Source organism: Barbatula barbatula (assembly GCF_947034865.1).
Source record: "Barbatula barbatula genome assembly, chromosome: 11".
NCBI lineage: Eukaryota > Metazoa > Chordata > Actinopteri > Cypriniformes > Nemacheilidae > Barbatula > Barbatula barbatula.
Genome location: NC_136774.1, coordinates 6,128,654 through 6,146,180, shown reverse-complemented (window position 1 = coordinate 6,146,180; position 17,527 = coordinate 6,128,654). Strand labels below are relative to the sequence as shown.

Below are 17,527 nucleotides of genomic sequence, written 5' to 3'. Positions count from 1 at the left end.
GCATGATACATGTACGCAAAAATAACCTAAAAAGGACATCACGTAGTCTTATTAAAGTGATAGTTCACAATCTGTCACGATTTTGTCTTTTCAAACCTGTATGACTTTCTTCTGCAGAACACAAAAAAAAAATTTGAAATAATGCTGCCAACCAAACCCCCATTTGACTTCCATTGTATCAATCACGGAGACATTTCTCAAAATATCTTATTTTTTGTTACACATTAAAAAGAGTCCAATGCAGGTTCTGAACGACAGGAGAGTAAATCAATCATGACAGAATTTTTTTTTTTGGATGAGCTTTCCCCTTTTTCAGTAGCATCATCAATGTCAGAAGTTCAATTTCCAGTGAAAATACACATATGCATTACTCGTAACATGTAAATCACGTTGAATACCGGCATCTGCCATACAATTGAATGTATAACTTGGTTTTACCTTATCAGTTTAATATCACATAAATTTGAGTTAAAAACATGATGTTGATGTTAAAAGTAATCCTATTTTACGTTTTATGCTGTGTTGTTGTAATGGTAATGTGCGTCTTATATCCCCTTTATAGTTTCTGAGGTTTTGCTTGGCACAATTCTCTGCCCTGATTATCATTTTCATAATAAACACAAAGTGGAAAATCTGAGCACAACACTTTCACCATGAGCTCTGCCTCTACACCAGGGTAAACCCCTTTTGTGCATTTCCAGTATAGGCTATGAGTCTGATGACAAATACTTTTCGTAATTTTAATTCAGTAAGATATTGCACGTACAGGAACTGACTATCAAAATCTAAAATGTCTTTTTTCAGTACGGTGACAAATATTTAATTTTAGGCTAAAAATTATAAGGTCTAGCTGACCATTTTGCCCACATTGAGTTATTCACATATTCTTGTTCTGAGGCAACTTACTTACATAGTGTAATGTCTTTTCTTTAACGTTGTGTACATTTTTAAACGAACAAACTACCCAAAGTCAAATGGAATGCAAACCTATGAAGCTTGATATCTCTGATATGTTGAATGTTTGAAAATATATGTGGGGGAATATAACTCTACGAATGTAGGCTATATTTCTTTAATCATAAAGCCAAAACGTTACACGATATACATGTTTGAAATGAATGGCTTGCGCCAAATAATAAAGTAAAAGCTGCCAATAAGAACTCCTTTGAGCATTTCGTTTACATTTAGCAGACGCTTTTATCCAAAGCGACTTACAGAGAGTTCAGGGAGAAATAAGCGATACGTCATATACAGGAGAAATGATATTACTAATTCAAAGTAACTAGTTTCAACACAAGCCAGACCACTACCTGTTGAGAGAAAGAGAGTGTTTTTTATTTTTTTTTATTTGTCAAGTATTCCGACAAAAGTGATAAATCGATGGGTCTATCCATTTTTGCAAATTAGGCTGCACTTTAAAGAGGCTAAAGCATGTCACAGTTTAGATTTATTTGATGTTATTCTAAAATGTTGACACATTTAATTGAAATTAGCCTACCATAACTTTTAAAAACTTTTAAGACAGCATGTTTATAAACAAAGAAAAGCTCACTAACTCGCAAACGATTCATGCAAAACTCAAAGTCCCAAAAGGTTCCTCCTGTAACAGAATGAGGAAGTCATGAAGAAAAGCGCGTGCTGAGGGGTGAGCTGTCAATCAAACGCGATTTAGCTGTCACACGCGCAGGACTCTGCCGGTGAAGCGTCTTTCCAAAATGGGTGAGTGTCTTTTCCAGCAATTCTATGACAATTTATGACGACTAACAATCTCTGATTGATAACTATTTAATATATACGGTTAGACGGTGTAATTTATATGGTTTACTACTGTAAGTGTTAAAACGAGCTATTGCGTCTCTTGAACATACATTGTAAAACTAATTCTTAGATGTATCAGGTTTCCATTTACTTTCTAAATTTGTTTATTTATATAATAAACATATAGGCTAAAGTTCTTTATAGGCAAATACATCATGCAAATACAAATTCACTAAAGCTATGCACAGCTGGCAAGAATAAAGGAACGTGGGTTACATATTTCTGTAACTAAAGTCATTTAAGTGACAGTAATGACGGCTAGATATGAATAACCTTAACAAGTTGTGCTGGTTGAGGAAGTGGTTTAGAGAAATAGCAACACAGTGCTGTTAAAGCGTAAAACCCCTCATCTGATAAAAGTACAGACACAGATAATGACAAGACATCACAGGGCATCACGCTGGATTCTGTCCGATCGGGGAGCAAATTTCAAATGGTTATCACTTACGGTAACATCATTCAAATATATGCATTCGCTTCTTTTTATAACTGCACTTTTTTGCATTAATATTGTGAGTGAAACCATTGTTCCGCATACATCCTTCTTATCTCAATGTTGCGTAATGATGTAACTATCGCCCTATTTTACAATTGCGAAGATATCGATCCCATTCAGTTCGTTGTTAAGGAAATTCATCACTTAACTCGGTTTTAAGTAATCTTTGGGTATTAATAACACTCCCTCTTTAACCAGAAATGCCTGGACAATATGAGACAATGTGCTTGAACTTTCACACCAGTGATAATATCAGTCAAACTTGTACCAACCTTTCTGCGCTGTGGCTCAGAAAGGGAAGTAAAATAACAGAAGAGTGTTTTGTGCCCTAGCACAGGAAATGTCTGATCTCGAAAGTGAAGCGTAGCTGGATGTCACAGACAGAGATGTGAGTGTAAAGAGTGATGAGAAGGCTGTGAGAAAGGGAAGTGGAGACTTTGAGGTACAGACTGGCCGGGGAGAGTCTATAATTCAATGCGGTTTGTAATTAGGATCAGGTGCTGGACACATTGTGCTGATTCTGAGCAACGCTTGAACGGAGGATTGCTTGATACGGTTTCCATCTATGAAACCATTGCATCATATTAGCCTCTGCAAACAGATTCGACCGGGTTGAGAAATGTAAGAACGACAACAGATTGCATAATAAACACTTTTGCGGGAGATGACCAGATGATACACTGAAGCGTCCATGTACTGTTGGATTGCACACGTATGTCGTTTTATTCAGTTTGGTATCGCATATCTGTGGTTTATGCATACAGACAGGAAATAGTGTTGTAATCATGTGGTTTCATATTAGAATCTCTCTCTCTCTCTCTCTCTCTCTCTCTCTATTTAATTCAATACTTAATAGAGGAAAACTGCATTTTATAAAGCAGCTCTCTAAATAGAGATAGTTGATCTATTCATGCCTAATAACTCATACGGGCAAATTTATATCTGACAAACTAAGGTAAGAGATCTTTCCTTTGGTTTATTATAATAGTGCAGTCACCTCAGCTCACACAAAACTATATCCTTTAAAAAGTGATAGAAATGAAAGGGATAGTTCACCCAAGAGTGAATATGATGTCATCATTTCCTCACCTTCTTGTCATTTCAAACCCGTATGACTTTCTTTCCCGTGCAGAACACAAAAGAAGATATTTCAAAGAAAGTTGGCGGCCGAACAGCGCCGGCACCCATTTACTTCTATTGTAAGGACACAAAACCAATGCAAGTGAATAAGTGCCGGTTAACAACATTCTTAAAAATATCTTCTTTAGTGTTCTGCGGATGAAAGAAAGTCATTCAGAATTGAGATTTTTAGGTGAACTAATACTTTAACAGGGATGAAATATTACTCGGCTAATGAAAGTTGTGTTTCTGCCTTTCGCATCAGTTTCAAAATCCACCAGCCTTGCTAACAAACGTTGCATTTTCCCGTTTTCAGTTTTGATGTTCAAGCACACGTTGCGTAAAAGAAATGTTCTGCATATTTGTGGATGTCTTATTTGCTTATTGTATAAACATCTGCCTTATCTGTAGGCCATCGGCCACACTGGTCTGTAAATATCTAGCAACTGCAAAACCCATATCTCCTAACCAGTGGAAAATATATATCGATGTGTGCATGTATACATGGCTTTTGATGTTGTGGTGCATTGCCCGTATATACAGTATGTGTGTAACCGCCGATCGCTTTTGTTTTAGTGTTGGACCCGAGTGGAGAGATGGATGTTAGCGACGAGCAAATAGAAGTGTGTGATAACACAAGCCAGGAGCTGAACTCACCAAGCCAGGTAAGAAAGTGGAAGATTATTTTCTCACACTTGTATCATTTCAAACACGCACGTTATGTTAGTCTGCTTTGTGTTTTAAATCAACATCTACATATTTTATGTAAATGTCACACGGCTGATTTGTTTATTGTACGAAGGGGTGATCACGACACGAATGAGAGCTCTCTCAATGTCATCCTCGGGAATTGATCATAATAACCTCTCAGATCCCCTTTCAGAATAATAACTGTTGCCAAATGGTTTTCTGGTATTGTTGCAATATTTCAGTTACACAGAAATGCTTATGTCAGTAACACATGACAGTGTCAGTCTGTGGTTACGATGTTCATCTGACTTTCATTTAGTAAGAAATATGTTTTTCTGCGTGCAGGAAAAACAGGCATTCCAGTATATTTACGCGCGTTGACTCAAACCCGTCGTACCGTTCCCCACAACGCCAATTCGTCAAAATAACAATCGAACAAGGGAGTTTTGAGTGCTTCATTCTCTTGTAATAAGCGACATGTGTAGTCATTTCTTTTGGGCCGCACGCACACAGATACGCAAGTAAACAATCACGGATGGCTTTTTTCTCACGAACAGCCTTTGTTTGCTGGTGCAAAGATGCATCATATTTCCAGGGTGGCGTCAGAAGTTGAAAGCCATGTGGTTTTGGTGGCGAGCGCTGGCCATCCCGCTGCGACTTCATCAGCGCGTATAAACTCTCATTCTGAGAGTGTTATTGACAGAGCCACAGCCGACTAACCCACGCACTTTTCCGAAATTTGAATGTGGTGGAAATTGTAGAGCTGTAGCTCACAGAAAGTCTCTCACATTGGGGTCTGAGCTATGCTTATAGTCATGGTTAAGGGACCAGGGGGCACTGCTATAGACGCACAATAAACCTCTTCCTGTGTGAAACTCAAGTGCAGAGTTTAAGTGCTGAGCTCAGTCCTCACCGCGGTCTTGAATTGCAACAAATGGTCTTTAATATGTGTGTTATTGATCAAGTGGTTAAGTTAAGTTGCGGCTGTGGAATGAGATGCGTACCGGTGTTATATACAAAAATGTATAAACCGACTGAATTGTTTGCTCTATCGTAAGAACATTTCCTCGACAATTTCTATCTGTGTTTTACTGTATATCAGCCGATGTTGTTCAATATTAAAATCTCCCTCTGCTGTTGGAAGTTTGAAGCTATTCAAAAGCTATTCCAAGAATATTTTCTAGCGCGCCGTTCCTCGAAGCTGCTTATCAGTGTTGTCAATATAACAGGAAGTGTTTGAGTAGATGCCAATCAGATCAACCGCCAATTGAAATTTCTGTGAAGATGACTCAAAGATGAAGATTGGAGATCAGCAGTGCCCACAGCAAAAGAAACTTATTCACCACTGAAGCGAGGGAAAATATGAATCAACCGCTGACTTTTAGATGCCCCAGCTTCTGGACCTGCGTGCACAATATTATTCCCTTTACAGAGGAGGTTTTGATGTTTACTCATATCAGTACACTGAAAAGGGCCCTCTTGTCTTCTTGTATTGCTCAGCGGTAAGAATAAAGCCTGATATGTTCAATATTAGTCATTGTAAAGGCTTTATTCTGGGAAGAAGTTGCCTGTCTGAGGAACTCTATTCAGTCTGAAACTCACTAACTCAACCCTGCTTTGGTAGCGAATGGCTTGACGCCAGCACAACCACTAAAGTCGTCAAATGGAAATCCAAAGCTTTCTGTGTGAAGTCGGCGGGGAATTTCGCTTCTCATATGCAGAGTGGTATAAATGGTTTTATCTTTGTGTATCGGTTGCTTTCAGTGTACAGTAGGTGTATATGCATCAGAAAGTAATTTACATAAACATTCACGTGAACCATATTTTTCATTATTTGGTGCGTTTGGTTTTCTAAGCACGTTAAAATGTTTGTTAAGGTTTTTTGAAAACTTAAGGCTTCTATGTGCAAATAATTCGATTTAAAGGGACAGTCCGGCCCAAAATAAAAATGATTTCATCTTTACTCACCCGCATGTCATTTCAAACATGTATGACTTTCTGTCTTGTTTTTCTGTTACCAACTTTCTTTAAAATATCTTCTTTTGTGTTCTGCACATCGCCCCAATTGACTTCCATTGTGTGAACACAAAACCACTAAGACATTTCTCGAACTATCTTCCTTTGTGTATTACAGAACCCGTATACAGAAAGAAAAAGTCATATACAGGTTTTGAACAACATGACGGTGATTAAATGATGTCCGAATTTTTATTTTGGGGTAAACTATCCCTTTAACCACCTTGTATTAGTATTATATACTGTCAATACACTGTTTGGCCGATCCGATGTTGACTAAATGTGGGAGAGATGATAATGTGCTCTTGGCGTGAGTGGTTTTGTCGTAATGCTGTCAATTTCAGTTAGTAGACTGGGTTTGTGATGTGAAGATGATGATCAGAAGATGAAGATATTGCATGGTCGATCCTGTGACAGTTTCCATTCATTTATTTTTGCAAGTCTTCAGTCTTTCATTTCTCTCTTGTGGCCTGTCTTCAACCATGGGTCATTGTCCTGTGTGCCTGGGTGTTGGATGTTAGCACTTCCACTTTGGTATTTACTGCCACAAAGGGTGAATATGCTTTTTCTGTAAATACCGTACAGTCACTTCCGTTTCTACAAGATCTGGTGCTTTCTAATCCTCTATATGTTTAACATGGCAGATGGTAAAAGGTGCAAAGAAAATCTCATTATGACGTTGATGTCTTATGTCGGGACAAGATTATAGTAGAGACTTTTTTGATTGAATCGTATACATTTGTGCGATGATGTTTGTATATTTTAGTTTGATTCGCTTTAGCTTGAGCAATGTTAGGTATAGTTGTGGGGTTAGGGGAGGGGCTTCTGTACTGCTTTTTTAACAATCGTACATTCACATCGTATGGATTCGTACGAATAAGCCACCTCGTAAAATAGTCACAAACTATGAGCAGGTTCTCACATTCCTGGGTGTTCAAACTTATTCTGAAAGAAAGCTTATTCAGGGGTAGTTTTTTGTCAACTGAGAATTTATGATATAATCCCGCTTCAATTTCTCAAGTATATCATTGATAGGAGGAAGTAGGCTAGCAGTTTGCTTATTGGGACATTGGTCACATTTTTTTTTCAACCGGAAATCATACGATTTGTGGGCATCTGTCACCGCAGCTATCACCCATTGCCTCTTTCTTCTTTTGCAGTAACTGCAAAGTTTCTCAAGTTTGCACCACTTGATTCTTCATCACAGCATGTGTAGTACAGCACCAGTATAGTCTGTCCTTTGTGAAAACCCCACCAGTGGTTCGGTTTCCCTTCAAACAGGATGTCTGGTTACTTATTGAAAGTAGTGGTGAAAGCCAAAGCTGTTTTGTTTTCAGTGTCACACAGTATCAATATGACTGCTCTCAGAACGGAGGTGCGTGAGCACCTATTTCACCTGCAATTTTGCACGAGGCTCTGAGAAAATGAATCAGTGAGAGATTTCGCCGACTGTGTTCGTGTGAAAGTGAAATTCGAATTACACTGCTTCCTGTAAATGACACAAACTCACCCACATTTATTCATATATTGACTATATTGGCTAGCGTGTTTATTTATTCTAACTACTATGATGGGAACTCCTGAAATAGGGGTCAGCTGTGGCCTAATGGTTAGAGCGTTGGGCAGAAGGTTGCCGGTTCTAATCTCAGTGCCAGCAGGTCATGACTGAAGGGCCCTTGAGCAAGACACCTTACCCCTGATTGCTCTGCAGTAATGTGCCACTGTATAAAACTACTTGTAAGTCGCTTTGGATAAAAGCGTCTGCCAAATGAATAAATGTAAATGTAAATAGACAAAAATGGGAAACATATATTATGTGGGACATTATGTTATTCCCATATTATCTGTGTGAACCTCAGATAATAGGTCACATAGCAAAATTAAAAGATTTTTGCTTTTGCACACCATTTGACAAGTGTCGATTTTCCTTCGTGTCATCCTTTAAAATGAATTAAAATTAGCTTCCAACAAAGACAAAAACTAAATAATCGAGGTGAAACTATTACTTCCTGATCTCAATATTGGCCAAAATATTCATAGTAATGATTTTTGTGCTGTGATGTATCGCAACGTTTTACTATTGATGATATTTTTGAGGGTATGAATGAATAGTTTTTGTATTTTGTTAATAAGGACTCTCAGCTCAGCTGTAATATTGCGAACAATTTTACTGCATTAAGGTAAAAAAAATCACATTAACATTTACATTTAGTCATTTAGCAGACGCTTTTATCCAAAGTGACTTACAGACGAGGAAACATTGGAAGCAATTATAACAACATAGGCAACAAAATACATCAGTGAAAAAACTAGTCCATTAAAGCCTAGCACAGTATACAAAGCTAAGAATAGTGAGGTTAGTAAGTTTTATTTTTTTTTAAGAAGGAAAGGGAAAATATCATTGATTTTAACTTTTTAGGTTAATTTAAATACAGTAGGCCTACATGAAATACTATCATGAGATTTTACAATGTAAATAATAGAAATATATATATATATATACACACTGAACATTTGTGAACAGTATAGTTATGTGAATATTTTTTCTGTTAATATTTATATTATTTTAATATGAACATTTAATTTAGGAAGGGGGGAATGTGCTTTAGAAAGCTAGTGTTGTTTTCCATGACAAAAAACTCCCTGAATTGCATGCATGTGAGGCTAAAGCTACTAAATACTGCAAACGTATAATGTGAACCTATTATAGAACGCAAATTGTTTAAAGGAATTGCATGTGAATGAATAATTTAACAGCGCACGATTTTTGTCGTCACTAGACCAGCAGGGAGATGGAGAATTCGGTATCCACCAACAACGGTGAAGAGGGATTCAGACCCGACCAATCGGAGAGTGAGGAGAGGACCTTCGTGAGCAATCTGTATCGTTTTATGAAGGATAGAGAGACGCCTATAGAAAGAATTCCTCATCTTGGTTTCAAACAGAGTGAGTTCATACTGTTGCATGCAACAATCATTTAGCCCGGTGGTTTTCAAACTAGGGTCCGAGGTCTGATACGGAAAAAAAGGTTAAACTGTGTTTTATTTGCATTCAGTTTTTTCCCTGTCGTCTGCGACGCCTATCAAAACAGACCGGATTTTTGGTTTAAAATGTTTATAAACATATTGAGACTTGCTTGGATTTTGAGATGTGTGTTGACACTTTCTTGTTTCCAGTCAACCTGTGGAAAATCTACAAAGCTGTGGAGACGCTGGGAGGATATGATGCAGTAAGTACCCTCATGCAACCTCGAGCACGCAAACCTCCAGATGCTTTTTTTCACAACCTGCCATCTGTAAAATAGGTCTCTCATTCATAGCTTACCGATACGTTGTGCATGTATACCTTCTGTCTGCTGGACGACACTTCAGCTGCCAATGAGGAAGTTGAGAAGAAGGTCGTGCATTTGCACAGTGGAAACTACGATGGTTTTGGCTCACGCCATCGTATATAGCAGTGACCGTTACGACCACAATGAGAACAGAGGGTCCATCTTTCATTTAGCTCTTTCTGCCCAGATCTGCTACTACAGAGCTTTGTTTTCTCACACTCAAGTTTCCATTCAGTGTGAGGTGCTAAAGCGTTTGTATTTTTGTAGCGTGCGTGTGGTCAGTAAAACCTGCCTGATCAAACAATGCTTTATCCATGTGCGATTACAGTCCGAAGCCGTTTATGTTTTTTGGGGGGGGGTTTGTGTGGGTTAATAAGGTCTGGGAGTGGAAAGTGGAAAAAAAGCTGTGCTAAAAATACTTTATTGCATCAGTCCGGTAACATACATAAACATACATAACGCTTGCTATAAACAAAGGCTTGAGATGGCACCTGACGATAAAAGTACCCAGCTATTAACTGAATTTAGCAAACAGTCAGGACGGTATTAACATGCTAAAGGTGAAAAACGCTCAAAAGCCTGTGAAAGTAAATTCATTGTGTGTTCTTCGACACAAGCGAACAACCTCTGAAACTAAATAATGACTAATCGTGAAGTTCCACTATGACAAAAGCTGATCAGACTGATAATGCAGTGCACGCAATACACACAACATAATGTGTTTTTTTTCAAAGCACAATTATTTCCTTGTTGGTGCTTACTAATGCACTTGCGATGTGACTTTTGCCTGGTTCATGATAAAACTCACAAAGTCACCTTGTAGATAAGACCAGAGCCTTATCTACGGGTCATATTTAAAGAGACTTGGGGATGGGCCACAGACTGGGTCAGCTAGCATCTACCTTGAACCATACATACCAGGTTACACAGCTGCCAGACTGAAATCTTGTAACCACCAAACTGTCCCTTAACAGGAAATACACTGCATTTTTTCAATAGTTATTTCGTTCAGTGTGTTCAACTGCTCATTTACGAAACCCACAGACATACGTACATATGAAGGGTGACTGAAAGTAATGATTTATGAGAAAATAATGCAAAATGGAGGTACAACGTTTCAGTCAAATAGTGACGATATGTATATGTTCCAGACACATCGACGTGTCTGCCATCTTGGAACAGTCAACATTTCAGTTGCTGTCCTCATTCACGGAAAAAAACATGGAATTTGGCCATAACACTGCACAGGTTTTTGCGCGCTTTTGTGGCCCAAACGTAACTTTCGGTTCAAATCCGAACAAATGACAAATAACGAAACAAATAACAAGTAAATGACATTAGCTGGCAAGTTAAAAGCATGTCTTACCAATAGAAGAACCGTACTGGGCTAAACTTAAATTTTAGTTACAGAACAGATTAAAAAAAAATATTTCAATATAATTCAACAATTTTGTTTATGTAACACAATTACTATGCAATAAAATATAAATTAATATAAATATAAATGAAATAAAATATAAAATAGCCACTAGTCAGACTGATCAACAAACACAGACCGGAAGTTAACTTGCGTGTGCGTCTGATGAAACCATGCGTGAACTCTGTTGTCATGACTTTTACTGTTCCAAAATGGCACATGATGTACCCATAGCATAATAGACCCATAGAAACTAAATGGTAGCCAACATCAATGTAAATACAACTTCGGAAGATGTAAACAGCGCTGGTCCAACGCTTGTCCAGAAGAACTTCCCGTTTCAGATATTTAACGCTACACAAACTTTTGAACAGAACATTTATAGCCGAATCAAAATGTTAAACAAATATATTTTACGTTGTAATTATATGTGAGATTTCCAAAAATTGACAAAAAAAACTAAAACTGGAATTGTTTCCTGACCAGTTTTTGTAAACTTGTGAAGTGGTCTACAGCATAGATGCTTAACTTCTAGCACAGATACTCATAGATCTTTTTAAGGGTGTTTTCTGATTGGTCATATTTAGAGTTAAAAGGCTTAATGTAAATGTTTGTTTCCAGGTAACAGCACGCAGGCTGTGGAAGAATGTGTACGACGAGCTGGGTGGAAGTCCAGGCAGTACAAGCGCAGCCACCTGCACACGCAGACATTACGAAAGGTAAACTTATGTTAAAGTGACAATAGACCAATCAGTTTTCTAACTGTATGCAAGTGTTTGTGTATACATAAGTGAAAACTATGTACTTTGACAGTATTTCCTATACATAACCATGTATTATATAGACAGTATAACTTAAACCTTACTATCAATATAAGTCACGATAATTTTTACGAACCAATTTCAGTAGCTATAAATAGCGTATTGTGGGTGGACATTTTAAAAAATGTAGTCAGAAATAAACCACTCAGTACACCCTTAAATAGCAACCACCCAGAAAACCAATGTTAACACACAAGTGCCAGATTCAAACTCACATTGCCGATATGAGCATCATGGCTCAGTGTGTCAGCCACAGCCCTTACAGTAAAACTCTTTATTTCCTGCAGGTTGGTGTTGCCCTTTGAGCGACAAATGAAGGGAGAGGAGGACAAACCGCTGCCACCTGCCAAACCTCGCAAACAATACAAGAGAAACCCAGAGAACAGGGGTAGCAAGCCAGAGAGCAAGAAGAAGAGAAAGATGGAGAAAGATGAATGTGAGGTGAGTGTGAAGAACCTTCTGGAAAACCTCCTGTGTCAGTGGTGCTGGCCAATATAATAGAACGATTTATTCTGTATGGTATATTTTGGAGCCTTATGAATTTTTTTATGGCATTAAGATACACTGTATGGATAAAAGCATTAGGACGCCACCTTATCTATTCCAGTAATTTCAATCAAAACAAATATAAATGCTATACCAAATAATACCACGTAAAAAAACATCTTTTTTGCAACAGTTTGGAAGGGCCTTTCTCTGTTCTAAAATCATTGTAGCCCAGTGTGCAACAAAGTCAATAATGGTTTGGATGAGTGTTTGACTCAAGCGCGTTCAGGTTTGAGATTTTTTCAGACCAGTCAAGTTCTTTCACACTAGACTGAATCAATCATTTATTTTTTAATCTTGCTTTGTGCAGACGGGCATTGTCATGTTGGAATAGAAAAGGGTCCTGGCCAAACTGTTGCTACAAAATTAGAAGCACACAATTCTCTTGAATATCATTATATGCTAAAGCATCAAGATTTGTGCTCAAAGTAGTCAAACCTGTTCATAAGAAGGAGCGTCCCAATACTTTTTCCATGTACTACAAAATATGCTGTTGGTAAAAAAGTTGTCTGCTTGTATTTCTAGGAGAAATTAGCATCAGATAATTGCTGTAATAGGAGTTTGTGTTCCTATCGCTGCCAGTCGTCAACATCCTCCGAACGTTCAGACGCTGACCAGTCATCAATATCCTCAGTCCATCGTGCCTGCCCCAGAGCCTGCTCCAGGGAGAACCCTCTTCTTCAGAGTCCCACCCCTTCTGAGGTCATCTCCCCTTTAGAGAAAAAGAAGCGTCTGGCTCAGGCCAGCCTCAACGTGCCTGCGTCTGGCACTACAGAAGATGGGGCGGAACTAGAGAGACCCTCAGTTATACATCTTTCCCATTTCTCCAAGTCCCCTTCGTGTAAGTCCTCGACTCGCACCCGCCACTCATCCGATGGCTCGCCTCTCCCCGTCTCTTCACCATCTTCTTCCTTTTCCCGCAGCCCTTCTCCTTACTCAGTCTCTTCTGAAGACTGTATAGCTGTGACAACCCAAAAGTCCCCTGTTATAGAGACTGAGAGTAAAACGCCATCCCGTGTATCTACTGTTCCCATGTCAGAGGCTAGTAGCACCGCATTGTGCAAGCCTCAGAGTTGTTACCCGAATATCAAAGATCTCGCCAACTACCATCGGTACCATTCCCGGGAATACCTGGCGGTTGGGCCAGCACACTCTGAGAAGTCCCAGAAGGGTCTTGGGTCATGGAGCTTGGATGGTAATTCCGGCGCCAGACCTTCGGCCCTCAGGCTACCCTCGCCAGCCTCATACAACAGCAAGTCCTACTGGATCCCTCATGCCTCTAGCTTCTCCAAAGTCCTTCCACGCAGTGATCCATGCAGGTCAATCCAGCATGTCTTTAAACCGCACATGTCTTACCACCAGCAAGTCCTTAAGAGGCCCACCGCAGACGATCCCTACTTGAGGAAGATTACAGTGGCACCTCCTTTTATTATTACGGAGAAGAAGGATAAGGCAAAGACAGTGTTGCCCAATCCACTGCCAACTCCACAGTATTTTTACCCCCCCCATGGAAGTCTGACGTTACCTCACCTGCTGGAGAGACCTCGAGCAGACTTAAGTGAACAGTTGAAATCTCTACAACATGTCCTTCTTCCTACACATCTTCCTATCCCACCAGCAACCCGTACTATGCATTACCCACCACTGGCCACGTCTTTTCCCGGTTCATACGAGGCCACCATGCCTTCCTATCCGTATCCGTTACAACTTTGGCATCCACCTGCTGGATATAGCATGGCAGGGCTACAACCTTATTGATCCATACTGGTGTGATATTGCTGGTCCTTACTGTCTGGACTTGAAATAAAAATGGACCTTATTTATTTTCTCAATATATGTTTCTTGTTTTTAAGAAAACCTGATTATACTGTTACAGATACAACTAAGAGTAATTGTAACTTAAAGGGATTGTTCACAGAGGTGTGTGGTAACGCGCTACATTTACTTCATTACATTTACTTGAGTAACATTTTGGAAAATATGTACTTTTAAAGCAAATTTAAAAGTGGGTACTTTTACTCTTACTTGAATATATTTCTAATAGAAAATCTGTACTTTTACTTTGTTACATTGCGTGACGTTCCTTCGTTCCTTCCTTTTAAAATATGCACTATAAAATGCGTCGTTTATTTCAAGGTTGTTGTCTCTTTTTACGGGCATTCCCGAGTGATTGATTATTTTAAGTGGATTCTTTTGTAAGCATTAATTGAACAATGGGCAAAACCATCTGAATAGGTTCACGAATCAGTTCAAATGATTTGTTCAGTTCGCAGCACGATCTGAATCGGCAGATTACTGACTGGATATGCACTTGGGTGTAGGGAATGTAATTTCTCTACATTTGAAAAGCAAAGCAGGGTCAACTTCAGGTCAAATCACCTCGCTTGCTTTTGTAACGCTGTAGCTGCGAGTTATTAGTAACATCTTATGTAACAAGAACATTTTTTATTATTGGCACAAATTTGGAATGTTGTTTCAAGGTATGTAAACTATTACTCTTAAAATATTACAAACAAGACCAAAGGAAAATGTTACAGGGGTCTATTTTCAGAATATAAATATTACAACGCTTTATGTGCTCTTGTGAGAAAGACCTAAATGGGTCCCTAAATAGTGCAATTCATGTCTAAATCTGCAGAATAGGGAACAGCAACGAAATACGTTATGCCTTTGCCATACATCTATGGTGTTTAATAGTCCGTTGGGAGTGTTTTAGCTCTTCTGTACAACACAGATGTGATTTTAATGGGGTAATTCATGTGGAACAAGTTTGTAGTATGCGCCGCATGATGGGTAGCGCTGACCTTTACCCTTATGCAAACAAAACCAAACCACCGCTGTGTTGTCTTCCTCACCAACACAAAAACATAATAGTTGATAGTGTTCTCCAAAGATCGTAAATCAGTCCCCAGAAAAGCCTGGGTTATAATGCATTCCACTTACAACACACCTATGACATTTATGGTGAAAATCTAGACTGCTGTTAATTCTTAATTTATGCTTGAGGGTTGTTTTAAGTAAACATACTGTAGGTCAGTAGGTTGAATGGGTGAATATTGAGAAGTAATAGGATTCACGGTTGCAGACGATTTTTAGATCTGTGACAAAAGCCTTAAACTGCAGCGATATCAGTACTGTAGTTGGCTAGATATAAATAGGACCTATTAAGCTTTCACAGACGGTTCAACATTTAAAGTCACGTTTGATAACATTGGCACACAATCTTGCAGTGTAAAAGATAAAGCAACAACACCAAACCGCTCCAGTCAAATGCAATGAGTTGAAATGTTGTAGTGTGTTGATCATATTAAATGATTGTTGATAGATTTGTGCTATGACTTACAAACACAACCAATAATCCTCTTGTTGGTGATTGAGGGAACGATATGAGGGTCTTCTTCGGAGCCTGAATACTCCTTTGGTTTCAAAATGTTATATGGATCCTGTTGGAAGAAAGACGGTAGTCATTCTTCTACATTCACACTATACCCTTTATCTGATCAGAAGTCACATTATACAACATACTTATTTCCTTTTTGGCGGCTTGCAACACAATCCTCTCCAGACCGGTGGCTTGCTCCTCATCTGACGGAATACCTGAACGCAAAGTCAAGTGAATATGACAACAAAGCAGCACTATACTGAGATTCACCAAATATTGTACTTGTATGTCCATCCAACTGTATTTATTAAATAACATCACAGTCAAATCAAACGTATGCAATTTAGTTAATGAAACATACATTTTATGATACATATGACAAAATGTCAATTCTAGCTGTCATGAAACATTCGCATGCTTAAATAAGATTGGTCAAATGACGTTTATATTCCTTTTCATAATCTTCAGTCCCAACGCAGTTACGGGGGAAACTCTTTTAATGATGTTTGCCCCTGTTTTCAAAATAAAATATAGACGGGTACACAAGAATAGATGTGTTTGCTGCTTTACAATGCAGTTAAGCAATAATAATTATATTTCAAGATAACATACTATTATGTATAATATCATTTGATATTATATTGTGCATTGTACTATTTACGTTCTTTATAAAAATATTATACTTTATATTACCGTATCTATAGATATAATCGGTATAAAACGAATCTGACATAAATATTATTTTGCATTCAATTAATATTGATATCTCGCCAAATTTGTTTTACATTCAGTCATTTCGAGAAGTAACGGAAGTTTATAACTGAAACTTTAACATTACAAGAACTGCTATTCCTACCAGTAACGTGAAATACAAATCGTTCTTTGGTATTGCAGTACTTGGACAACAGTAAGAAGACTGAATGGTTAATATGCACAAGCGAATTCTCCATTAATTTACGTCCATGACCTTTAATGTGCATATTTTTTTTGCATATGAAACATGCCATGCGCAAAAGCACTAAAGATTAACTGATGTTTAAGGTGACAGAGAAACACTACTCAAAAAGTTTAAAGATCTGCAGTATTGAGTTATAGATGAAACCCTTTAAAGGCAGAGTAGACTCCTAGCAGTGAAACCATACGACCCCTCCCTCTCGCGAATCGTCATCGATAGCCACGCCTCCTCCAAAACAAATGAGCGCGCGCACATTCGCGGTTCCAGTGAAGTCGTGTCACATTAGCCTGTGAGAAAACAATATAGTACAAAATGAATTACACGACAACAATAACCAACATCTCCAGGTACCTGCTCTCCGTCTATCCGCCATTGTCCCGCTGCCCGCACATGAGTGCGCTGATGACGTATGATGTCTGCGTGAACAGGGAGCGCAGTGAGGGGCGCAAAATAGGCTGACTGACAACGTACACGTCGTATCGTTGCCCTCGGGCAGTAATTGGTCCCACATTTTTTGACCCCACGCCTTTCACAGACGACACATAATTATATAAAATACCAATGTTTCCCTTTACTAATTGATTTCTATCATGATGTTAAGAGACTTCCAACCAGCATGACAAAAACGGGACAGGATTGCCTACACTGCCTTTAACCTCCAGATGCCTGCCCTCTAATGGCACGCTGAGCTCGTCGACCGTAAACAACACGAGCTGCTTATCGGATGAAGAGTCTGTCTGTCTGTCTGTCTGTCTGTCTGTCTGTCTGTCTGTCTGTCTGTCTGTCTGTCTGTCTGTCTGCCTGCCTGCCTACCTGCCTGCCATAATTCTGTCCGGTGCCCACAAACTCCGACACAAACACTCATACAGCTGCTGTGTGTGTCTGATATGAAGAACAGCGCAAGAAAAGCGCAATGCTGACATCTAGCGTCCTGGA

At 38.8% G+C, this 17,527-nt stretch overlaps 2 protein-coding genes across 4 annotated transcripts; one reads left to right on the top strand and one right to left on the bottom strand.

Annotated features, from left to right (window-relative positions):
• Positions 1-1,661: 1,661 nt before the first annotated feature.
• On the top strand, positions 1,662-14,555 carry arid5a (AT-rich interactive domain 5A). Of its 3 annotated transcripts, none has more exons than XM_079468401.1 (7): positions 1,662-1,719; positions 4,010-4,098; positions 8,920-9,085; positions 9,316-9,368; positions 11,509-11,606; positions 11,996-12,149; positions 12,780-14,555. In XM_079468401.1, the coding sequence occupies exons 1-7, from the start codon at positions 1,716-1,718 to the stop codon at positions 14,010-14,012; spliced, it is 1,797 nt and encodes a 598-aa protein (XP_079324527.1). In that variant the 5' UTR covers positions 1,662-1,715; the 3' UTR covers positions 14,013-14,555. The 3 variants fall into 3 exon arrangements, with proteins under 3 accessions (XP_079324527.1, XP_079324526.1, XP_079324528.1); XM_079468400.1 differs by lacking the exon at positions 1,662-1,719 and adding an exon at positions 2,125-2,267; XM_079468402.1 differs by lacking the exon at positions 1,662-1,719 and adding an exon at positions 2,675-3,026.
• A 314-nt stretch (positions 14,556-14,869) lies between these two features.
• On the bottom strand, positions 14,870-16,964 carry cox5bb (cytochrome c oxidase subunit 5Bb; the record flags this gene model as incomplete). The annotated part of the gene is made up of 4 exons (XM_079467113.1): positions 14,870-15,104; positions 15,602-15,697; positions 15,781-15,851; positions 16,943-16,964. The coding sequence occupies 4 exons, from the start codon at positions 16,962-16,964 to the stop codon at positions 14,997-14,999; spliced, it is 297 nt and encodes a 98-aa protein (XP_079323239.1). The 3' UTR covers positions 14,870-14,996.
• Between the last annotated feature and the right edge of the window lie 563 nt (positions 16,965-17,527).